This window comes from Panthera pardus, unplaced genomic scaffold (assembly GCF_024362965.1).
Source record: "Panthera pardus isolate Hobbes unplaced genomic scaffold, ASM2436296v1 HiC_scaffold_22, whole genome shotgun sequence".
Lineage (NCBI taxonomy): Eukaryota > Metazoa > Chordata > Mammalia > Carnivora > Felidae > Panthera > Panthera pardus.
The window spans coordinates 26,828,884-26,854,866 of NW_026526788.1; the positions used below are offsets into that span (position 1 = coordinate 26,828,884).

Genomic DNA, 25,983 nt, shown 5'->3' on the forward strand with positions numbered 1-25,983 from the left:
AAAATAACAAATAAAATAAAATTATAAAATAATTTAAAAATTAAAACACAAAACAAAACAGAGAACAATCTGGTGGTTGCTGGAGAGAAGACAATTAGGGGAATGGGTGAAGTAGGTGAAGGGGGCTAAGAGGTACAAATTTCCATGTGTAAAATAAATAAGTCACAGGGATGAAAAGGATAGCGTAAGGAATATAGTCAATAATATTGTAATAACCTTGTACAGTGACAGATGTCAGTGATAGTTATCATGTGAGCATTTTGTGATATATATAATTGTCAAATCACTATGTTGTACACTTGAAACAAATATAATACTGTATATCAACTATCTTCTATTAAAAATATTTAAAACATAAAACAAACAAAAAAAGAAAGGAAGGAAACTAAGTGTTTAAAAACTTTTAGCATTTGTCTCCATAAGGCATATATGCTTTCCACATTTTATGTATTCACTTTAGTGTTCTACTAATTACTACTTGTCTTTTACACAGAATGACAGAATATATTGTTAACGCTGAAACATAACATAATAGAATTTAGGAAGGTATTGATTTTGAAGAGCAAAAATTACAAATATAAGGTATTAAGAAAAAAATACTAACATTGAGTATTACAGCCTATTAGAATAATTTGAATTTATTTATATTTGAAACTCAAATATATATTACATATATATTTTTGAAACTCAAAAAGCTGGTGTTTTAAGTAATTTGAATATATTTGAAGCTCAAAAATCTAAGAAATAATAAAGCACTATGAATAATAAAAACAACAACAATAATAATAATGCCCTAAGAAATAATTAACTTTCCTTAGAATGAATTGCCCAGTACTTGTGTATTAATTATGAAATAAGATTTTGACATAATAATTTAGGGAAAAGCAATCTGATGAAGTTAAAAATCCAACTCTGTTTTAATCAGTGTTTCATGGTAGAGAGCAATTAGCATGGACTTTTCTCATTTGTAAAGGACTCACCTGGTTGGCAATCTGCCGAGCAAGGACATCCATCCTTGATCCTGATTCTGATATCATTTTAGCGGCATAAATCACATCAGTTGTATGTTTTAGTGGTCCTTTGCCCCTTAAAGCAAAATAATACATGTTAGTTTCAGTGGCTCATGCTAAGATACAAATACAAATGCACACACACACACACACACACACACACACACACACATGAGATCTGCACCCCAGAATACTGGCCATTTGCTTTACAAACTTCAGTTTTGGAAAGGCACAAATTAGACATCAGAATTAAATGAAAAATGAAAAACAAAAGAAGTCCCATTATGTTGAGATTCAGGAAATACTGCCAAGAAGCTGGACTCCATTTGATCTTCATTCCCAAGTGTTTTTTAGAGTAAACCTCAGTCTTGAGATTGACACTTGCTTATGCACTATTGTGCTTTCATCAGCAAGGCTACTTTTTAATCTTCCTCTTTATAATTTTTTTAACAGTCTTTCAGTTAATTGCATTGCATTTTTACCACATTATGTCTTCTCCACAATTAATTAATTGTAATATAATAGTAATTGAGTATGAATCTGGAGTCCCACTGTCTTGGACTATTTCCAAAAGAGACCACTTCTCACTGTTTGTATAAGTCGAGTAAGATAAACAGCCACTCTGTGCCCGTGGTTCCTTGGTGGTAATAGGAATGCATACAACGTGGAGCCTTTCTAAGGATTACATGAGCTAATGTCTAAAAAGTGATCAGAACATGGCTTTAAGGAAAATAAGCATTCAACAATGCAAATTGTGGTTGTTACTTTAATTTTGGTTCCTAATGCTATGGAATAAAAGTTGGGTTCATTTATGGTTTTACAAGGTAGGAGAAGAAAGAAGTGAACTTCCTATACTTTTTGAGTGGGATAACATAAGGAGATATTTTTCTATCTTCTCTTTCCTCAAAAAACAATGACTACATACATGAATGTAACTGTTCCATACACCCCAAACTGCCTCTAAAATTCACGATAAGCAAGTTTTCCTGAAAACATGGAACTGCATGCTTAACACAATGAAAACCTGGCCTCAGCATATGGCTATTGCCATACTTCTCCTCTTTGAATATGCCGACCGAGGTTGTTTTGTAATTTTTTTAAATTGACATTAATTATTACAAAATTGGAGTTGCTCTTATCAAATTTACTTAATGCATCAGCCAGAACTAGATGTTATGTACATGGTTATCTTCAAGAAAGGCAATGTGTTTCATTATTTCTGTGCATCTCTAGAGAAAGTTAAATAAAGCTGTCTAAGCTTGCAAGGCAAGGTATCAATTTTCAAGGTCTTAAAATGGACAAAAGTTGCTTCTAAGGAGAGCAGCTAACACTCTTGCAGCTTAAACAATGGTCAAAGAGTTACATCTAAGGATTGCATCTAATGTACTCTTCCCCGTCAAAGTAATATATTTCCCCATATAAAAACCTGGGACTGATGAAAGGCAAATTGCCTTTAGCTTTAAATTCATGTGTTATTATGAGACCACTATCTTAAACACATGTGGAATTTAAAAGTAATACATTATGACAGACCACAATTATTCTCTTCTTCATGTTCCTAATTAAATGTATTGCCTGGCAAACTTCCTACTGAGGGCCCAACAAAATACGCATTTTACAAATGATTCCACATCATGCCAAGCTTCCAGAGGAAGCTGCAATTACCGAAACTATGATAAATTTTTTAACATTCCAGCCTGAAATGTGCTACGTAATGAAGGCTTTTTAAATTGGGAAATACATTCAAAGGTTGTTTGCTGCCTTCATTTTCATAATGGGTTCTCAGGATCTCCTGTCAGCAAATTGTGTCTTAAATCATTGAGTTTGGATCCTACAGAGAAGGATACCCAGAGGAGGATGGGATAAACTTCAGAAATATTTTAAAGATACTGGAGGCCAGAAATCTTTGATAAATAGTGGTTGCAATAATAATTTTTTTTTTCCAAAAGTAGAGCAGATCAAGCCCCAGAGAAGGGAGTCTGCCAACTAATTGTTAAACTATATGTTTAGAAGGTATAATGGGAAATGTTGCAATAATCCAGCAATGTTGATGCCATGGAAAAATATTTTAGACAAGTGAAAGGGATACCTTTGAAACTTGATTTATTGGTACAACATAAACCTCTCAGCCATTTTTGACGCTGCCCCAACCTTGACTCCCATTCCTTCCCCATCCTCACCCTGTTTCTGTCATCCACCTCTCCCTTCTTTCTCTTTGGATTAGCACAAGAAATAAGATGATACAGCTGATGGGTAATAGTTCAATTAAGTAGGGATCTGGTTTAAGAAGAGAAAATGTCAGTTTTATAGACTTATTTTGTCTTTTCAGGGACAGAAAATATCTATGAAATGATTTGGGATTTTCTGCTACTGATTAAAAAGAAAACAAAAATACTTCATTATATAGTTTACACTTTGTAGCCCCTACATTTTTGATAACATAATATTACTCCTCTTTTCAAGGTCAAAAACGATCCCTTTAATCCTGTTCACCTTTGATATTCATAAAGAATAAATCTCGGGGTGCCTGGGTGGCTCAGTCGGTTGAGTGTCCGACTTCAGCTCAGGTCATGATCTCACAGTTCGTGAGTTCGAGTCCCGCGTTGGGCTCTGTGCTGACAGCTCAGAGCCTGGAGCCTGCTTCAGACTCTGTGTCTCCCTCTCTCTGCCCCTTCCCCGCTCATACGCTCTCAAAAATGAATAAACGTTAAAAAAAATAATTAAAAAAAAGCGTAAGTCTCGAGATGTTGTGGTTCATTTAATAGGTGAAAACAATGATAGTATATACTTTGCTCCATAATAGTAGCTAATACATTTAACATTATCTGTGTGCTAGGTGTTATTCCATAAACAAAATGATCTGATCATTATGAGTTTAGAATTATTATTATCCTTATCTTGCAGATGAGGAAACTGAAGGAGAGAGATGTTAAATATATATTTTATTAAGTTACACAGATAGTAAGTATTGGAGGTGGGATTTGACCTCGGGCAAACTGGCCACAGAATCTGCTTTTAAAGACTATCCTCTACTTCTTTCAATAAAACACACTAGGATAAAATTAAAATATTAATTTTAATATGCTAACTAGACTTATTGTGGTGATAATTTCACCATACAAATATTGAATCATTTTTAACACCTGAAACTAATACAATGTTATATGTCAATTATACCTCAATTAAAAAGTAATAAAATAAATATATGGAAAATATTAAAAAGATCTCCTTAGCCATTGATGGCAGTTAGCATGAATGCAATAGAAAGCAAAGCCACAGATTAGATTTAGGTGCTGGGTGGTTGAGAGGTCCACCAAGAGGGACTGGCTTATGCACAATGGCTTCAAGGAAGATAACCTGAATCTGTCTTCTAGTCCCAACAAAATAAAGATGTCTAACATTACATGGACTTCTAAAGTCATGACAATGATTAAAATGGTTTAGTAGACTAAACTCCTGGGATTTCTTTCTCGAGATACTACTACTTTTTTTCTGTTAGATCAGTGTCAGTCCTCCCTCTCCCCTTTCCTTGGATTCTTTGTTTTTAATTTTTTTAAGTTTATGTATTTTTGACAAAGACATTGTGAACAGGGTAGGGACAGAGAGAGAGGGAGAGAATCCCAAGCAGGCTCTATGCTGTCAGTGCAGAACTGGATGCGGGGCTCAAACTCATGAACCATGAGATCATGACCTGAGCTGAAATCTAGAGCCGGAAGCTTCACCCAGTGGGCCACCCAGGTACCCCCAGCCCTCTTTCCTTGAATTCTTAACATCAAATTCAAATTCAACCATTACATAAGCCATGCTAGACGAGAGATCGCATTTTGATGTCTATTTATAATACAAGAAATAGAACTTTTATCTGACAATCGTAGCTTTAGACATAGTTATTTCATTTAATTCTAACACTCAAACTTGGCGCTGCAATAGAGTGAAATGAATAGACTTGGTAAATACATTTTTTCTGCTTCCCAGTACTGCTACTTATTAGCTATATAGCCTTGGGTAAGTAACAGTTGGTCTGAGCTTATTTTCTCTTCCTTAAAAGGCCTGTGATACTTGCCACATGGTAAGGATTAATAAAATCATACATTTTCCACAATATTTGGCACATATTAGATGCTCAGCAAATGTTAACTTTTTCTTGTCCTCATCCCTTTGTGAATAATGGTATGTTTAAAAAATTTTCTTTTGCCTTTTTTATTTAAAAATTACAGTACTTGCCACACAATATGAACAGACTTGATTCAATTGAGTTCTTTCTTATACCTGATGACAATATGGCTTTGCATAACCTTGGTCATAATATCCTCTCATAAGAATATAAAATATATACACACATAAACTCTGTGTTCATAGTCATTATTGTTGTTCAAGGTTGTTCTTTAACTCCTTATAAGGTGACATCTTTTTGGTAGTATAAACTTCCCAAGATAAGTGATTTAGCTCTACAAGAGTACCATCAAAATTCTTTTACTTGTAATTCTGAAATTAGATACAAAAGAAAAAAAAAGTAATTATCATGAAAGCAACCAAAAATGATGAGATAAAGAGAGGTACCAGACTCAAGCAAGGACACACTGTTCTTCTACTATTCAATCATGAAATTTTAATTAGGCACCTCTCTCCCTCTGCATGTTACTTTTTCTTATAAAGTGTTATTCTCAAGTTTTGAGGACTCTAGAAAAGTCCTTAGAAAATCAGCAAGTGAATAATTCACTAACAATCATCCTGAGTAATTAATACACTAAGGAACCTTTGGGATTCAATTTGGAAAAATGTGTTGCCCCATGAAAGAAGGGAAATATTGTCTGAGAATTGTATACATTTTTTTTTCACTTCTGCTCCTCTCGTTCCATATTATTCAGAGTAGTCTAACTACTGTAACATCAAAATATCTTAGTGGCTTAACACAATAAAATTCATTCTTATCTCACATCACAGTCGGGGTGGATTGTGGGCTCGTGGATGATACACCACATAGCCATTTAAGAACCAGGTCTTCTACCTACAAGATAGCCTGTTCCCTAAAGTTTCACAGCTCTGTGCTGGATCCGCTGCATCCACATATCTGACTTGAGAAATAAATGGGAATCTCACAGTAGATTTTAGGGATCAGGGTAAGAAATGTCACTCCAACTTGTATTCCAGAATCCATTTTTTAGCATTTCCTCTGTACATACTCCCAGGATGCTAAAATCCTATATTTTATTTTTAGCCACAGAAGTCTGTGTTTTCTGTGAAGGGTACTTTGGATGTCACCAGGTCATTGAGAAAAATTGGGAAGGTACCAAGGCTCTTCACCAATACAGCTGAGATTATGAGACATATACTCTGCCTGGGAAGAACACCAATTCTATTTTTTGTTTTGAAATGATCACAATGTAGATGGCCTATTATTAAAAATAAAAACTACATGAGTTTTAGTTTGTGCATGGTAATCATAGTCTTTCATGTTCAATCTTGTATTTGTTTATGAAACAAGCATAGGGCTTATTTTAGAGATCCTTTTGGGGACCGACCTGGAGAAAACACTGAGTTATTATTGTTATAATTATTGCTGACTCTACTGCTGATATTGTTGTATGTGTCTGTGTGTGTGTGTGTGGAGGGGGGTTGTGCATGTAGGAAGTAGGAACTCCCTTTACCAAACCTAAAAACTGGTTTTCTAAAAAAAAATGAGGCATAAAACTTTTCTCTATTGTTCAGCCCTCAAATTCCCTAATTTACCCTCTACTTGTTAGCATTGTATCAAATCTTAGACAGACTATAATATTTAGAGAAGGATTTCATGAAGTGATTTCATGAAAACACTAAATGCCTAAGTGGAAGCAGAAGTAGAATTAGAATGAAGCATTTCCTTAGTAAAGTTGGTTTTTAAGTTATAGGCAAAAAAGAGGTCTGCTAACCAGATGTTTTTATTTTTTTCTTTAATAAAACAGAAAACATTATCTAATTCTTCCTAAGTGTGAAGATTTTACTATTTTTGTATAATTTTATACTGAAAGCATACATGATAAAAAACATTTTGTATGCTTACCCTGTTCCTGGAACTGTTAAATTGCTCAATTTTCTCACTTGATTCTCACACCCAGCATTGTGCATCACTCCACAAATTTAAGAGTAGCCATCAGATCATGGATACTTGTGCATACCACAAGTTATGCTACCTTACGTGTTCATTCTGTTCCTAGAATCTGTTATCTTCACTCTAAATAAGAAAACAGAAGCATAGGTGTGCCTGGGTGACTCATTTGGCTGAGCATCCAACTCTTGATTTCATCTCAGGTCATGGTCATGAGATCCAGCCCCTCCATCAGGCTCCGTGCTAGGCATGAAGCCTCCTAGGGTCTCTCTCTTTCTCCTTCTGCCCCTCCCCTGTGCACATGCACCTGTGTGTGGGTGTGCCTGCGTGCTCTCTCTCTCAAAAAATAAAAAAAAAACAAAAACAAAAACAAAAACAAAAAAAGAAAAGAAGAAGTCTAAAAGGTCAAAGTTTCCTAACTTTTCTTCAAGGTATATGAATATTGGTTGGTCTAAATTTAAAAGCAAGGAGTTGAAGGCATTACTACCTTCAGAGCCAATTAAAAGGAAATAATATAGGTGGAAGCATGATCTTAGGTTTTCTGTTAGTATTCATTTTGAAGCACTGAAATTCAGTGGATAGCTCTGACTCAGTGGAAGGCTTCATTCGTTTGTAAGGAAATACAAAAGAACGAGAAAGAGATTCTTAAGCATTTTTTTCTGAGTGGAGTTTTATGAAGGCACCATATTCTGTCTATCTTACTAGTTCCAAAAGTTATGAAATAAATAACCTCTTTTTTTATTACATATCTTTTATCAGCATCATGACATTTGTCTTTTCCTTGTTTTATTAAAATTTTTTTTTTCATTCTCCTTGGGGCTGAAAGCAGATGCATGTAAGGGGAACAAAAAGAAAGTCACAATTGTGTTTTTGTCTCTCAACTGGACTTTTGACTTTCGATTCAGAGAGAGATACAGCCTAGTGGTGGGATTGACCATCAGAAGAGTTCTAGAACTAAAAATGAAGCCATTAATGTTCATTTGAGAATTCTACCACTGGTGAAAATTGTTGTCTATTGGTAGAAGTTTTTTCTACTGACCTCAGCCCCAGTTTTGACTAATTAAATAGGTTGTTTTAATATCACTTGTGAAGATCATAAACATCTTAGACATACTGCCACACTTATCTATTCTTCCCAACACAAGGACATTCTTGTACTGACCTAAAGGAAAACTAGAGTTGGTAGTTGCATGGATGCTGATTCTCACTGCTCCCTCTATATCTACAACTGCAATCACATCTTGTATTAGTTGGTCTGCTAATCCTTCCTCACACAGAATTCTTTTATTAGTTTCCTATTGCAGCTGTAACAAATTATCCCAAATTTGGTGACTTAGGACATCACAAATTTATTATCTTGCAGTTCTGGAGGTCAGAAGTGCAAAATAAGTTTCACAAGACTAAAATCAAGGCACCAGTAGGGCTGGTTCCTTCTGGAGGCTCTGAGGGGAGAATCTATTCCCTTGCCTTTTTCAGCTTCTAGTGCCCACGTGTATCCCGTGGCCTGTGGCTTCTTCATCTTCTAAGTGCATAACTATAATTGCAACTTCTGTCATTACAATAGTGGCTTTCTTCTTTCTGACGTCCTGTTCTTTCTTGTAAGGACCTCTGCTATTACTTCAAAACCACGCAGATAATACAGGATAATTTTCCCATCTCAGTATCCCCAATGTAATCACATTTACAAAGTCTCATTTGCCATAGAAGGTAACGGTCACAGGTTCATAGGATTCACAGGATTAGGGGTGGACATCTTGGAGAACCATCATTCAGTCTACCAGAGTCCTTATGAGTCACTACCAAGTAGTCAGACTTGGCTCCTAGTAGAGAGCTACTTCTTTTCTTGGACTTAGATCAAATCAGCCTGAACATATTGACAGTGGTCTGGTGGTTGCTTCTCCAGCTTGATGGTTTTTTGTTTGTCTCGTTGGTTGGTTGTTTACGTGATCTGTATTATTCCAACTGCCAGTGAAAGTGTCAGGTTCTCAGTTCTTAATGGTTTGCTAGCTATATGTTCCTTTATTTACAATTGATATCAAATAGTGGAGACTGGGGAAATTTGGAAATCTGGAAAAACCGGGGTTACCTGAAGAGATACTTCATGTGCTTGGTGCTGCTCTCCTTCCTCATCCACTACACATTAATTTAGCATGTCTTTCTTTCCTCCCAAGCCTACACAGGAAATACATACAACCACTGAAAGCACATCAGACTCTAGCTTGGGGCAAGAGGAGACAAGGAATCCTATTCTGGGGTAGATGCAGAACGTTTCTCAGGTGATTATTACATGTAGTCATTTTTTCTTTGGGACCTACAGGCTTTGAAAACTCTGGAATATGTTTCCATTAGATATTCAGAAACTATACCCACTGTATACTTAAAGGGGTCATTTAGGGAGACCATTAGAGTTAAAATCACATAAGAAACCTCTTGGAAGTAATTGGTTATTGAAACTGAAATAAGGGATAAACTTCCCACTGGTGGCTCTCCAGACTCTTATGAGTAGTGAGCATTAAAAGGAAATCCATTTATATGTTTCCACATGCATGGGAAAGTAACCCCTCTGGCACCCTCTCCCCCACAAAAAAGACTTTTAAATTTTTAGTCATCAATACCCTTGCAGGACATAATGGAAAATCTGTACTCAGCACCAACATTTGAAAACAGGTCTCTTCTGGCCTTCCACACATTACTTCTCTGAGTGTGCACATTAATCAAAGCCAATGTACTGTAAATACAATCACACTCTCTGACTGTGGGAGTTCCTCTTTGTTCCTGTTGGCATTGGCTTCAGCATTAATCATGTACATGATCTCTTACAGAGCCTGGGCATTTTTTCCAGCTTCCCTTAAACCACTGTGATATACTGGCTGCTCCTGCTCCTTTAATATCAGACCAAATTTTATGGGCTTTGAAAATAATCATCTTCAATTTATGGAAATAATATAATTTAGTTTTTATTATTTTGCATTTGACCTCCTTAAAGCCTACATACCAACTCACTTCTTATCTAGTCACAGCCTAATGTTATCATGGTCCAGTTGAAGAAAAATATATGGGCACGAAAGTCAGTAAAGACTTACCACAGGTCATAGATTGGATGCAGAGCTGGTTCAAGGGTCTAGCTTGCTACCAGTATCTGGCCTTCTCATTGCTTCTTAGATGAGGAAAACTGCCAGCAGATCTTTGGGATGGCCTCCCTCCCTTCCCTAATCCAGTTAGATGGAGCTACAGCTTATTAAGTTTTAAGATATTACAAAGTCTGCCGTTTTCAATTGGCTTATTCAGATTGAGTGTGATTCGATACACACTCTTTTTTTTTTTTTTTTTTTTTTTTTTTTTTTTCAACGTTTTTAATTTATTTTTGAGACAGAGAGAGACAGAGCATGAACGGGGGAGGGGCAGAGAGAGAGGGAGACACAGAATCGGAAACAGGCTCCAGGCTCCGAGCCATCAGCCCAGAGCCTGACGCGGGGCTCGAACTCACGGACCGCGAGATCGTGACCTGGCTGAAGTCGGACGCTTAACCGACTGCGCCACCCAGGCGCCCCTGATACACACTCTTTTATGCAGTTAGTTTTCATGTTAATGTGCCAGTATTGCTGCTCTCCATTGATTTATATGCTTTATTGAATTTATTTTATTGTGCAGTGACCCAAAGTTGATTTCTTTAAAGTAAAGGGTATGGTTTTAAAATATGAATGAAATAATCTGCTCTAGTTCAGACTCACATTATTTTTTACTTTCTCCCTCTGTCAGGCATGATATCCAATTATTTATCTAATGCTCTGGAAGACACTATCCTGAATGGTTCCTCAATTAGAAGAAGTTAAATCAATATCATTGTAAAACCTTAGCCATGCAGCCCAGCTGTGTGATCCACCCTCTTGTCTGTGTGTGCTGGCCTTTGCCCTCAAAATCTCTTGCCTGGGAATAAAATAGACTCATGCCATACTTATTCGGATCTGCTTTCATATTGGAGGGCTCAGTCTCGAGGGTCACATGTTGATATCAGAATGAACTATATTCAAAGGACCATAACCTAGTTTCGAACTGTGTGCTTAATGATTTATTTCTTATTAAACCAAAATTACAATAGAAAGGGATAGAAAAGAATGTCAGGGCTTAGATTTTCCTTTTTCTAACTTCCTCTTTTTTTTTTTTTTTTTAACATCCAGACTTTTTTGTTCTTTGTCAGGCATGGGTGCTTTGGTGCTGCCTCAGCAGTGCCTAGGGTCAAGGTGTCAGTTTGCATTGGACCACAGATCTCCTCCACCCCTCTCTATGGGGGTCTATTTTAGTCAAGGCCTGCCAGTTCTCTGTTTCTGAAAATAGGCCTCAAAGGTTTCCTGAAATTCTTTTGAAAACTTTAATGATGGCATGCAAGCATATTGAACTTGACTGAGATGGCTGGCTTTCTCTCCTACCCAGAGCTCCTCCCTGAACCCCAGTGTTCCTTTTTTTGAAAATATTCCTTAAAATGTGAGATACAGGGTCTCCAATTAATGGGGGGGGGGGTTATTTGGGAAGAAAGTCATAGGAAACAAGAAAATCAATGGCCATATGATAGGATGATGGTTACTCCGAATAAAATCCAAATTTGCCCCTCTCAAGAGAGTCTCACAGAATTCATTTCTATGGCTCACGGTCTGAAGATGAATGAACTTTTTTCCCCAATGGGAAAAAATGACATTTTCCCAGAGGCTAAAATCATTAAGATGGTGACTGTTCCATGAGATCAGTTCCAAGAAAGCTAAATACGCTTATGGTAGGAGCTGGCTTTCTAAAGCCATCCCCTCTTCACATTGAACTTTTGCTGCTTTAAACAGCAAAACATCCATAGTTTTAGCCAAATAGGTTACTTTGGGCCCTTATTCAGTCTGCTCTGTCAAGCATAGAATGAGATAACACGTTTTATCTTCATCTCCTCTCTTTCCCTATTTTAGTTATGTTACATGTGTGCTAATAAATTAGGCCTATTATAAAAGACATATAGAAATATAAATTATACAGAGATCAATTAAAGATGAAAACACTATTTTAAATATCTTTCTAATGATAATGTCATTAAAAACAATCTCAAGACACAATATACACCCTTAAGGAGAAATTTAACATGAGGATTCGAGAATGTAAATCCATTCTTCAAGCATTCTTCTTGATAATTAATTTCATTGGCCCAGTTCTTGTCAATTTTTATTAGATCGTCATTGATTTTAACTTTGTAATGTGGCTGACCAATATCTCCTGCTAAGAATAAACAGAATTGCCAACTCTAACATCTTGTTCTTTGTTTGGGCTTCTTTTTTTAATTGTCCTCAATCCATTTTTTTTTCCCTAAAAATTTAAAAACAGATCCAATTGAATGAAGTTTAGCTTAGTTAAAGCTATATGGTATAATTCATAAATCCAGTTAATCAGGCACATATTAACTGTTCAATAGTTGAAAGCTATTGAACAAGTAAAGGCACCATAATCAACCTTCCTAGGCTGTAGAACTCTCTTGTCTGAAGTATGCAGGAGAGTATTAGTGTCAATCATACATAAAATACTGGTAAAAATACAATTGTTAACATTTCTGATAACAAACATAAATACAATTTCAAGTATTTTCTTACGGACTCGCTTTAGAGATTACCATTTAAACACACAGCTCAAACGTAATCTTTTCCAGAAAGTCTTTCCAGTTGCCTAAAGCAGGAAATACCAACTTAGTCCCTCAGAACATTTCTGCCATCTTATAGTACCTTTCTTGAGACTGTCACCCCTTTCTGCCTTAGAGTTATGTATATGCATGTCTTAGTTCTTGAACTAGAGGCTATAGACTTACTGAGGAATGGTCCATGGATAATTCATGCATAGGTTTCCCAGAACATATGGACCCAGGGAGAGCAGTAGGAAGACAAGCCAGGAACTTACATATCCTAGTTCTTAAAAAAATACATGTTTTGAAGAGAAAAATTAATAAATTCCCTATCCCAGTTGCAAATAAAAGTATACAAAGCTGTGAAGTTTATGTTGTCGTCTTGCCTCTATTAGGTATTACCAAACAGTAGGTTACCAGAAGGCATGAAAGAGAAGAACCAGAAATAAGAATATATTTATTTTAAAGGTTCAAAACAAATGTCAAATTCGCAAAGGACATTTTGCCTTTAAATAAGCGTCTGAAAGGCAGCTATGAATGGTTATCATAAAACACTATTTTATTCTAAAACTTTTAAATATGCACACAGATACCTTAAACATATACTTATGTATAATTCATCTTCCTTCTTTTCTAAGTTAGTTCTAAATAGAAACTACAAATGACCATAATCACATGTTTTTATTACCCCCCACTTTAGATACTGGATATTAGAGAAGGAAGCATTATGTAAGTTAAAGAACAACTAAAAACAGTTTATTCCTGTAAGCACAGATGCTATAGTAAAGACAACAGGAATTATTTTTAGGTGTTTTTTTAACAGCAAAGAACTAAAGGTTAAAGGTGAATTCAAATTGAAAACCAGAAAACATTATATATTTTTTTAAAAGTCAAGGAACAAAAGGACAATTTATTTTTAAACATAGCTGCTATTTTTGGAAGCATGGCCAATACTTGAAGGGCTAGGAATTGTAGGTTCTGCTCTGTCTTCTGAGAGCAAAGCTTGGGCATCCTTTCTAGTTTTGCACATACTAAGATAGCTCCTGAGTATCACCAAAGTGAGATTCATGATTTAATTTTCTTTTCAAAGGTTATGTTCCCATCATTAAGCCATGCACATGGTAACTAACTGTGGAGATATGCCAGGCCAGGCTGGTGGAATTACAGAGGTTTCTGCTGGGCCAAACTGGACAAAAGTAAAGGCAGTCAAGTCATTTGCACTGCAGCTTATACTGAGAATTCTGAAGACTATACTCTACTACGAGACGGGGGCCTCCTGTCACAGTCTGGTTCTTGGAAACAAAGTTCCATATCACCCACATAAGAAGAAAGTCTTAGGAAGCATGAGTATATATTCTTGCTGTAGTTTCTATTTTTTTTAAATAATTTTTTAATGTTTACTTATTTTTGAGAGACAGTGCAAGCGGGAGAGGTGCAGAGAGAGAGAGGGACAAGGATCCAAAGTGGCTTCTGCACTGACAGCAGAGAGCCCAATGAGGGCTTCAAACTCATGAACCATGAGGTTATGACCTGAGCTGAAGTCAGAAGCTCAACTGACTGAGCCACCCAGGAGCTCCTGCAGTTTCTATTTTATCAATGAACAAGTACATGTCATATTGCCTCTGGCAATTGGACTTCCCTATTTCCATGGAATGATACTTCTTCTTGGCTAATCCTGTGTTGGGTTGAAATACACATCTCTACCTTATCTCTGATCTCACATAGCCTATTGTTTGCAAATGGATGAAGCCCCAGTTTAGGGATCTTGGCCTACCTCATCACCTTGGTGCCACTCTGAAATCCCCATCAGATACAGTTACTTTGTCTCTTGGTTCTACTCCCTCTTTTCTGGTTCCATCTTGGTTATACCCTCTCTGTGCAATCTCACCATGTATGTTTTATATTTTCTTTATTTTTCTTTCTCCCTCTCTTTTTGTTGTTTTTCTTTTTTATTTTTGCCTCTTCCCTTTCTCATCCCACCCCTCCCACCCCATTCTCCTGCTAGTTAAAACTGAAGGTACTTGTTAGTCTTACTTGTGGATTAAACAGATTGTTGACCCTTGGTTTCACAGAAGTTTTAATGTTACTCATAACAGTAAGTTTCCACTGTATGAGATTTTAAAAACTAAAAAGCAGGTTCCTACAGATTATTGATTTTGATATGTATTGATTTTGATATACATAACAAACCTGCAGTATAAGAATGACAGATTATCAGCCGCAATTACAAAAGAAAATATTGATGCTCATGTAAACTTGTGGTGCAATCAGCTTTATATATTCAGGAATTGGCAGATAATTCTTGCCCTATGCTTACACTATCCCTGGTTCCCATTTTCTTGTATTCTTTTTGGGGCCCAAAACAAACACAGCCCATCTTCTTTCTGTCTTGAATCATGAAAGATTTCACTTTTTAGGACTCTTTAGGAAAAACTACTTCACTTCCAAGTAGGGTGTTAATTAACCCATTCATTTGACAGATAACTATTGGTTATTGGTGATGTGCAAGGTGCTTTGCTAGGCAATGTGATAGAGAGAAATATGAATAAGGTATGACCCCTGTTCTCTGTAACACAAAATGACTGGATGGAAATGTCTTTCCAAAGGAAAGAGCACTTGGGCAAATAATGTCTTCCCTTTTATGTCATAAGTTGTTAGATGCAAAAGTAGAAAAGTAGTTCATTTGATCATCTATTTATTTATGAATGCATTCATTAGCCAGAGCTATTGTGCATTTTAACTATAGAACAGGGTCTTTCTTAGACATTTATATCCTTGAAGCTTGAAAACTATAGGGAATACGTAAAGTTGAGAAGCAAATAAGCATGTAAAATAAATAATAATATAGTTTCAGATGTTAATAATGACAAGATGAAAATGAAACCAAGTAATGTGATAAAATACTAGGTTGGGACAGAGAATATTAGTTGAAGGAGAAACTAATTAATGTCTGTACCAAGTTTGGAAATGACAGGAGAAGCCATATAATAACAATAATTGAATGTGCATGAGAAAAAAAATACATAAGTCTTACATCTTCGAGTCCAGCTGGAGTTGTGAAAGTGATCCACAGAGTATTTCCAAAAGAACTAATTTCTTCCTTGAATAAGTACTATAAACCATACATAGGGATATTGAAGGATAAAAGTAAGTAAAATGAGACAAGTGAATGAAAAATAGCTAATCAGAGTGGACATGAATCATGATACTTTATAATCACAAATGTTTTGAACTTTACAATTATAGAAACTGATAGTTGAACAGAAACTTGATGGCCAATTAGTCTGGGTTCTCTCACTGTGGATATGATTTCTCCCACCTCCATGACTAATAGTTATCTAATTTCTGATGGCATGTTTCCACACTGGGGGCCCAGGACTTCATGGGATAGGTTTCTTTTTGTTAGATTGACAGCTTTAACTGTTAGCTATTTCTTTAAATTGAACAAAAATCTCCCGAATTCCTCAGCTCTACCCTTTGGAGCAACCCAGAAAGCATGTCCTGCAAGATTGAAGGGTTCAGGACTCCTGGGTGGCTCGGTCGGTTAGAGATCCAACTCTTGATCCAGCTCAGTGCTGACACTGTGTGGAGCCTGCTTGGGATTCTCTCTTTTTCTGCCCCTAACCTGTACACATGTGTTCTCTCTCAAAGTAAATAAATAAACTTAAAAAAAAAAAAAGAAGAATGAAGGTTAGATTCAGATGTTTGGCATGTTTGGTTAGACACCACTGGATTCTCTGAAAAATACATTTAAGAATACTGAGGAAGAAGAAGGCCATTTAAAACATTAACACAATGAACAAGCAAAGAGGAATAAGAAAAAAAAAAACTTTCTTTATGAAAGTGGCACCTAATAAGCATGCTTTATTAGATGCAAACAAGGGAGGGAGACAAGAAATAAGTAGAAAAGACCTGATGCTACAGTCAAGATTTAGGCAGATCTGGAAAAGCACCGGTGACACAGTGTTCTTATCAAAATTCACCTGCACTACAAATAGAAGACAACATAAAATGTTGAAAGAACAATCTGAACCCTCTCAGATAATCACAGCAACAAACAACAGCTAATAAAGGAAGACACTTTGAAGAACTAACATGCAGAACTGACAGTGCACAAAATAGGCTGGGGAAGTCTGGGTAGCTTTATGGAAAGGGAGTGAGAAAGGAAGAGAGAAGTAAGAAGAGAAACACTAACTTTGTATTTCAGCCTTCAGTTTGAACTGATTTTTGAGCTTTAACACAGCTTTAACTTTTAGCATTTAACCATGATTATGAATAAAAAGAAGTCAGTTAGTAAATGGAAATAGGTATAAACTTCAGGGTCATAATCAATCTTGAAACATTCTCTATGGTTAATTTACCGTCACCTATCCATAACATTTCCCCCTTGGCTATTTATGTTAAGCACTATCCTTGGATTTTCCTACTACTCCATTTATAACTAGTTTCTGTCAAAACTGATGCTGTTAACACTAGGAACTAGGTGCCCATGTCAACTAGCTGCCATTTTGGGGGGTGAGGTAAAGAAACTCACAAATAATTACGACTTAATATAAATATCAGATTTATCACCTTTAAAATGGGTTAGTGTATATGGAAGCACTTTGTGTACTTCAAGTTCCTATAAAGATATATGAATACTATTAATATCTGAATATGATGTTGGAATTTCTTGCAACAAATAATAATCTGGCATAGTTAACTAGTAGACACTTCCTTAAATAGATACTTGCCTAAATATCATACAAATGTGCATAAGAAATGTTTCATATTTGGAGTTATGTTGAGAAAAACAAGCACATTTATACAATAAAATACCCCCTCAACTCAGTTCATATTTTTCTTTGGTTTTATACATGTATTTGTTTCTTTGATAAAACACATTGCTTATTTATTAAATTTATTCAAATAATAAATGTTTCTTACACATGCTATTCATCTATATTACTTTCATAGAAGATAATATATTATTTCAATAGTTTACTACATCATAGAAATCGTTGTATTGAGGGGAACAGTGTTGAACAAATTACCCTTTGTCAAAAACTATATATCCAAAAGACTTACATATGTATCAATTAAAATTACTAGCTCTCAACTATTACAAATTTCAAAATAATTGATCATAAATTTACATATATCTACACACACCATATCCACATATATACACACACCCATATATACATATACACACATACATATACACACCCATATTCATATATATGCAACACACATACACACACACACCACATCATGTATGTACTTGTAACTGATAATTTCAAATATTTATGCAATAGGCTTTGATTTCAGTAAAGACCTTTTAATCATTTAAAATAAAAAGTTTTCTATTGAGCAAAATCATTTTAGCAATCGAGTTTTAGTAAAATAAATAGAATAAGGTGATGAAATTTAATCTAGGCATCACAATGTAGAGGAATATGACCAAAATTTTTAAATTTACATTTTGGGTTAGTTGTGTTTCTAGAACATCTGTTATGCTATTACGACAGGTGTTTATTAATATGGATGTCTAATCAAATCTCTTGGTTGCTAATAGCTTGGCAATTCAATATCTAAATATTGTCAAAATCCTTGATTATATGTTGAAAACTGTGGATAATTGATTCAAGACTGTTTCCCTTGACTAGATTAAAAAATTAAAACCTCTCCTGTGTACTTTCCTTTAGAATCTCAATATTTTTCTGAGATTTCTAAAATGTTTCAGTAATGAGAACTTATAAAGGAATACAAACTTTCTATGAGCCAAGATGGGTCTTGATTCAAATTTCTTTGGGTCCTTCATTTTTCAAATACAATAAAATTATTTTCTTAATTTTTAATGTTTAATTTTTAGAGAGAGAGAGAGAGAGAGAGAAGGAGAGAAACTGACAGAGTGCAAGCAGGGGAGGGGAAGAGAGAGAGGGAGACACAGAATCCAAAGCATGCTCCAGGCTTTGAGCTATCAGCAGAGAGCCCAATGCGGGGCTCCAACTCATGAACCATGAGATCATGACTGAACCAAAGTTGGACACTTAACAACTGAGCCACCAAGGCACCCCACAATAAAATTATTTTTAATGCCCTGGGCTGAGAGTGAGTTCATAGTGGCTCAGTAACAAAGTAATGCAATTTATATAAATATAAGTACACACACACACACACACACACACACACACAGAAAGGCCTACAGAAAACCCTTTTGGGTACATCCAAGCTCAGATTTTAGAATTAAATTTTCTTAAAATTATTTATTAAGTTCTGAGTAATAGGAGTCAACAAGAAGCAGTTTGGTGCCCTCTGCAAATTGGTTGAGTAACTTCAATGGATGGTATTTACACCGTAGACCCTGAGCTGGATTTTCCTTTTAAATATGTGAGGACATGACACACATCTCAAGGAAATTTCTGTGGTAATAGCATTAAATGGAAATATTTGAAGGTCTGAAACTTAATAATTACAGATTCTGAAAGTTTAGAATTTATTTATTTATTTATTTATTCCAGCACACTTTCCTTCTACAATTTCTGTGAGGATAATTGCCAGCTTTTGGCCTATCTCAGGTTTGAACATGCCTTCCTCACTTAAGATGAACCATTTCTAGCTTTTTTTTAATTTATATCCAAATTAGTTAGCATATAGTACAACAATGATTTCAGAAGTAGATTCCTTAATGCGCTTTACCCATTTAGCCCATCCCCCCTCCCACTACCCCTCCAGTAACCCTATGTTTGTTCTCCATATTTAAGAGTCTATTATTTGGGGCGCCTGGGTGGCTCAGTCGGTTAAGCATCCGACTGTGAGTTCGAGCCCAGCATCAGGCTCTGTGCTGAGAGCTCAGAGCCTGGAGCCTGTTTCAGATTCTGTGTCTCCCTCTCTCTGGCACTTCCCCGCTCATGCCCTGCCTCTCTCTGTCTCTCAAAAATGAATAAATGTTAATTTTTTTTAATAATAATTAAAATTTGAAATATTATGAGAATTACCAAATGTTACACAGAGACACAAAATGAGCAAATGCTATTTGAAAAATGGCCACAAAAAACCTTCAGTGTGTAAAAACAAAAACAAAAACAAGCCCAAAAAACAACCCCCCCAAAAAAACACAATTATCTGTGAAGCCCAATAAAATGAAGTGCAATAAAATGAGGCATATTTGTACATGAATTAGAGTCTATTAATGGGTTGTTTTTCACTGATTCTCTGAAAAATTCATTTTCTCCCTAAGATGTACATGAATTATTTTCATATCTTATGTGGCTATGTTTATCTTTATGGAATTGGTATTATCATGGTTAGGTATATGAAAGCATCTGTGGTTGGGGCATAAATACAATATTTTCTACCACTTTAACTCCCTGACGGCAGAGGATATTGGTTCCTACAGAGATCTTTTCAACTGCTCTTCAGAAACAGGTGTGGCATGATCCAGTATCTGCCATCTTATAAAACAAATAACCAAAAACAAACACACCTGTGGTCATGGGGCCCAACTGCTTATCTAACTCTGCATTGGGAGATAAAGTCAATTAAAATGCACGTACATGCACTCACATTGGTTGACAAAGAATGAGTGCAGAAGTGTGTTCACTACATAAAATTGTCAATTCTGAATCAGCTTATGTATTTTTATTCACTACCTTTTAGTTCTGCTTTGTTCAATAAAGCACTACACTACTTAATTAACTTGTTTTTGGAGGATACACACACACAATCACATATAAGTGTGGCTATTATCCAGGTGAACAAAGTGGAAGCTTTCAAATTTTTTTTTCTAATATATCTTCAGTGTTGTTTTGAAAGAAAATAATCAGTCATCCACAGATGAACATCCAGATTGCTTAATGAGCGCAATTATGACATCTATTTTACCAAAGTCATTCTTAATGGGCACTCACGATTCATGTAGAACAATTATATTACAATATGCTTTACTTATTACAGAAGCAACACTTCTGTTTTGTGTGAAATGTCACATTAAATTTAAAGCCCTGAAGTGCAATGGCCTTCAGAGAGATATCAACCATTTCTCAAGTCAGTCACCCTGGAAGGGATATTGAATTTTTAGAAAATAAGAATTATCTTCCCTATCTGTAAAATGAAAAGATGGGACAGATAATCTTACTGGACCTTCCAGCTCTTAGATCTTATAATTTTATGCCTTTTTCTCTTTCAATAAATAATTCTTCCAAATTAAATAGACTATATATTTGGTTTAAAACTTTAAAAAGTATATTTTGGAGTATATTTTAGCATACTTATAGTGTATTTTATTATATTTATGGTAAATTTTATACATTAAATATTTTTATATATTTTTATAAAATGACAAAGTACATTTTGTAGACAATCATATTTATATTTATAGTGGGAAATATTTATCTTCTATATTGTTATAAAGCAAATGTGTTTTTACTTTCAGCTATCTGAAACCAGCTAGGAAGACAGCCACACAGATGATCGACCATATGGCATTAATAAATGTATAACCAAGACAGACATGAAACACTTTATATTTTAACCAAACTGCTAAACTAACTCATGAAAATGTCATACATTACCTATTTAGCTGAGAGTTTTATTGCAGAGAAACTGTGTCATAATTAACAATTAACATAGGACCAACCATTCTATTTTATGATTATTTCTCAAATGAATTAAGAAAGATGGATTATCTTTCATCTACATTCAATTAAAGCTCCATACAATTATCTATATAGGAATATATAAATATCAATGATTATATAAAAAATGACTCAGTTCCATGACTAGCATTTCCACAGAGGGTACCATGGGGAATAAACTCACTATAATTAATTTTTAGTTAGATTAATAATTTTCAAACTGTCTCCACTGAGGTAACTCAGTGGCCAATGTTATGGAGAATAAAAGTAGGGAACATTTTGGTTCCCCACTACAGAATCCCCTAGTTCATCTTCTTTTGTTTACATTTGTATGATGTATCTGTGGTTTTGATTTTTTAAAAGATCCCAATGTTTTAGAAAATATTTTTAAAAATCTGTTAGTGAAATATTGTAGTACTATATAAGATGATTTAAATAAATGCAGGACCACGGGGGGGGGGGGGGGTGGTGGGGAATGTCAAGGAAAAATGGGCATTTGAGGAAAAGAAACTGGCTTAATAAATATATTTTAAAAATTTTTAGTATGATTTGATATCACTGTACATCCCACGTCTATAAAATGAATAAGGTGAGATAGAAGAGTTGATTATTTTGTTTCATGTCTGCCTGGAAATGGAAACATCTTAGCATAATTAGTCAATTACTCCTTTAGTGTTTCCTCGGTTTTATCCCTGCAATATTGTGATAAATCCTCTATCACATTCACTATATATCTGAGACCAACTTATTTTCCTCAGAGGAATTACAATGGAAATAGATGGAACTATCCAATCCTACTGGATTTTCAAGCATTCAAAATTTAATAAAGACAAGAAATTTACTTCAAAATGGTTCTTTCCTCCATTGCAAAATACTCAGCAGCAAAGTAGTTGAATGTGATTTTATATTATTTCTGTTGTGTTAATAAAAATGGCAAATTAAGCCAAAGCAAACAGCTTCCACTATCATTTTAAAGTTTATAAGACCAATTTTATTTGGAAGAAAGGCATAGTCTGCACATATCTATTCCAGAAGGCTAAATACAAACTTGTAAGAGTGGAGCCTTGAGTTGGAAGAAAATGCAAAAAGGTTTGGCCAAATGGAGGGAGGGAGGGGCTGGCACACACTAGTTATGGAGTTGTTCTGGGAAAAGGCATCCAATTTGACCAAAACAGAATTTCCATAGCACAATGTTGGACAAAGAAATAGGAGAGTACGTAAGGACCAGACCCAGGGAGCTTGAAATGCTGACAAGTTTAGGATACCTTTATTTTTACACTCAACCCAACTGAACTGGTCTGCAGATGGCAGAATCTGTGGAAAATTTAAGCAGCAGTAATTTCCCTTTCACTGTGGACAGTAAACTCTGAGTCTCAGAGAACACTGGCTGGCTGCAAGGATGATATGCCAGTAGACAGGGTCTTTCGTATGTTCTCAGGAATGTGACCCCTAAACCTGAATGCTTATGATGATCTGCATTTTACTCATGGTTGATCACTCCTGAACCCTCTGCCTGACCACCAACAGCTAATAAATGTTTCCCTTCTCTGTCCATTTAATCTTCACTCTCTTAAATGTTTTTTATGTATGTGATCTTTCTGTTTGTTACGGTAATTACTTAAAGATAGAAAGTCTGGAGGCACCTGGGTGGCTCAGGCAGGTAAGCCTCCGACTCTTGATTTCTGCCCAGGTTATGATCTCATGGTTCGTGTGTAGGTCTCTGCACTGAGAACAGGAAGCCTGCTTGGGATTCTCTCTCTCTCCTCTCTCCACCCCTCCACCCCTCTCTCTTTCAAAGTAAAGAAATAAACTTTAAAAAGAAGATAGGAAGTCTGGTCTACATATTTTGTACATACCCCCAAACACCAAACATGAGGACTGTGAATGCTCAAACACAGTTAATGATTAGTCTGATTGTATCAAACCTACTGAAAGAATTTAAAAGGCTGAATTGATCTGTTCTCCTGGTAATGATGGAAAACCAGTGATACTAGGAAAAAATGTGAATTAATTTCTCATAAGAGGATTGCCAAACTGGAGGAAATTGTAACAATTATCTACAGGCAATTTGTGTTTGACATTATTCTGTGTAATTTAAAATGTGAATTATCGCCTTAAGTATCCATAATAGTACTTTGAAAAGAATTTACATTAAAACTAACTTGAGGTATTTGTAAATAGCAATATGTTGAAAACAAGCAATGAACTTTGGCAGAATTTCCTACTCATTGATTCATTCATATTTGCATTATTTATAAGATGCTAATTGGGCTGTTCTCTAGAAGAGTCTCTAAATACGGTGCTGCACAAAAGCTCTAATTTTGTGAAGACCAAACAACAAAAATTCATAGAGCTATCATATTGTGAAGATTCTATCTTTGATAAACTACAATATTAGCCGCCAAAATTAAGAAAGAACAATAAGATAATACTAAGGAAAACTAAATATATTTTTTACTTTGACTAAGTGAATATGTCAACTGAAGGATTTTTTTTCTGAAAATAATATGGAATGTATATATAGTATCTTTGCTGTGTTTTCTGTTAGGTGATGTCTTTTATAAAGGTGTGGAGTGAATTTTTACCCTTAAGTTTCCTTGGACTAGCTAGCAACCTGTGCAACCTTCATCAGTTAGGCTCTTCTCACTTTGACACTACACCCCCTCCATACACACAGAAATAAAGAGCAGACACAAAATCTCCAGTAGCTTTGAACAAAAATCACATTTCAAAAATTAATAATGTATGCAATTATCCTCCACCTATGTGTATAGGACAAGGTTGACACGGACTCACTTTTGCTTTGATGAAAGACAGCTCTACTCATGATTCCCTTCACTTTCCTCAGTATTAACATTTACCAAAAAAAAAAAAAAAAAAAAAGGTATACATTGCTCTATGACCTGAGATGCATTAAATATTACATGCCAGTAATTATTTTAGAGACAAAGGAAGAAGGGGACTGTGCTTGTCCCATGTATACATGCCTTAACAACAGCATGGCACCCAGAGACAGGCACTTGATGGGATACTACATCACACACACACACACACACACACACACACACACACACACTTCTTATTAAGGCACATAAAATTTACCATCTGGACTCCACCTACCCAATCATACCCTGCCATACTTCACCACCCCTCACCACATACCTTTCACACTAACTATATGGACTCTCTTACCCTTACATATCCTTGCATTCTTATCTCCATCACTTAGCTTTTCTGTTTCCTTAGCCCATGAGCTCACTCCTCACTTGTCTACCTTGTCAATTCCAATTCATCCTCTGGTGTCTAATGTTTAATTTCCACCTTTTCTCTAAAAAATATATGGACCTCTTCAAAATAACGAGTTACTCTCTTGTTGCTCTCCCATAGCACTTAGTGTAAAACATTGATCTTAAACTATATCCAGTTATTTTATTGTTGTTCTGAATCATGTATTTGTTTCTTTGCTATAATTTGCTGTAATTCAAATTTGACATCCAAAGGCTAGGTCAAAGTGTTTTAACTATCTATACTACTTAGAACAGGCTTATCATGAACTAGGTGCTCAATGAATATTTTAAGCAATCTAATAAATCCTTTGCCAACCATTTATTTTCCATGTTTGCTTAAAATTCTAATCCAGCAAAACAATGATGAAATAAATATTAAAAATGGCTTCCAGGAACTTGTGGATTTACCATTTTTTTATTGCAACCGAGGAATCAGTCACAACTTTACCTTTAAATAATATTTTTAGCAAATATAAAAAGCTTTTGAATTTGGTACTTCATCTGTTAGCATACATATCTCATGAGTTTGGAGTGGCAAACAGAGGACAATATTTGAAGCAGGATGTAGATTAATATTGACATCAGCCAATTTTGACTTAGTCACCTGGCTTCTCCATTTCCAATAATAAAGGAGATGTAGGTGATGTATGTTGCTCTCTTATTACAGAAATACAGATATCAGTCAAATTAAAGTATGCCTTCATACAATGTTACAACAAATTCTAGTTTAAAAATACCAGCCCAAATGTGTGCAGTGATGAAATATTGCTTGAATAAATAGATCGGAGTTCTCTGTAGATATATTTTAACATTGCTTCCTGAAGCCTTTCTCAGTCTCATTTACTTACCAGTAAAATGAGACGATGGACCACAGGAACTTTCAGGCCTCCTAAATGTTTGAAATACAACACTTGACAAATAAGATAATTTACTCAATAGCTGAATTGCTAAGGCACTGTCGGCAGTTCTTCAACAAGACGTCTTTCAGAAAAAAAAAAAAAAAATCTCAACTATTTATATTATCAGGAAACCTACCTATCCTACATGTACTTTATTCCATGACGTTTTTAAGCAATATAGGTTTATGACGACTATTCAAAATATCTCTTTTCACAAATGGAATAGAGTTGGGTTGCTATTCAGTAGCACAGTTTGGATTATTAAGAACCAAAGGTATGTGCCTCCTCTAATCATCTGAAAAACATAGATAACAAGTTTAAAAAAAAAAAAAAAGTAAAACTTCTCCCAAAGTCATTGAGATGTTTTCCTCAATGACAAATAGTATGAAAATGTCCATGCTTTGGAGAATGAGCCTTTTAACAAAATGACAGCAACTTCT

At 35.3% G+C, this 25,983-nt stretch overlaps 1 protein-coding gene across 3 annotated transcripts in view; it reads right to left on the reverse strand.

Annotated features, from left to right (window-relative positions):
- CTNNA3 (catenin alpha 3) overlaps positions 1-25,983 on the reverse strand; it is a 1,799,646-nt gene that overhangs the window by 86,669 nt on the left and 1,686,994 nt on the right. For all 3 annotated transcript variants that reach the window (XM_053888526.1, XM_019444306.2, XM_053888525.1), the window contains one exon: positions 981-1,086. In XM_053888526.1, coding sequence (XP_053744501.1) covers positions 981-1,086 — 106 coding nt within the window. The remainder of the gene's footprint in view (positions 1-980; positions 1,087-25,983) is intronic.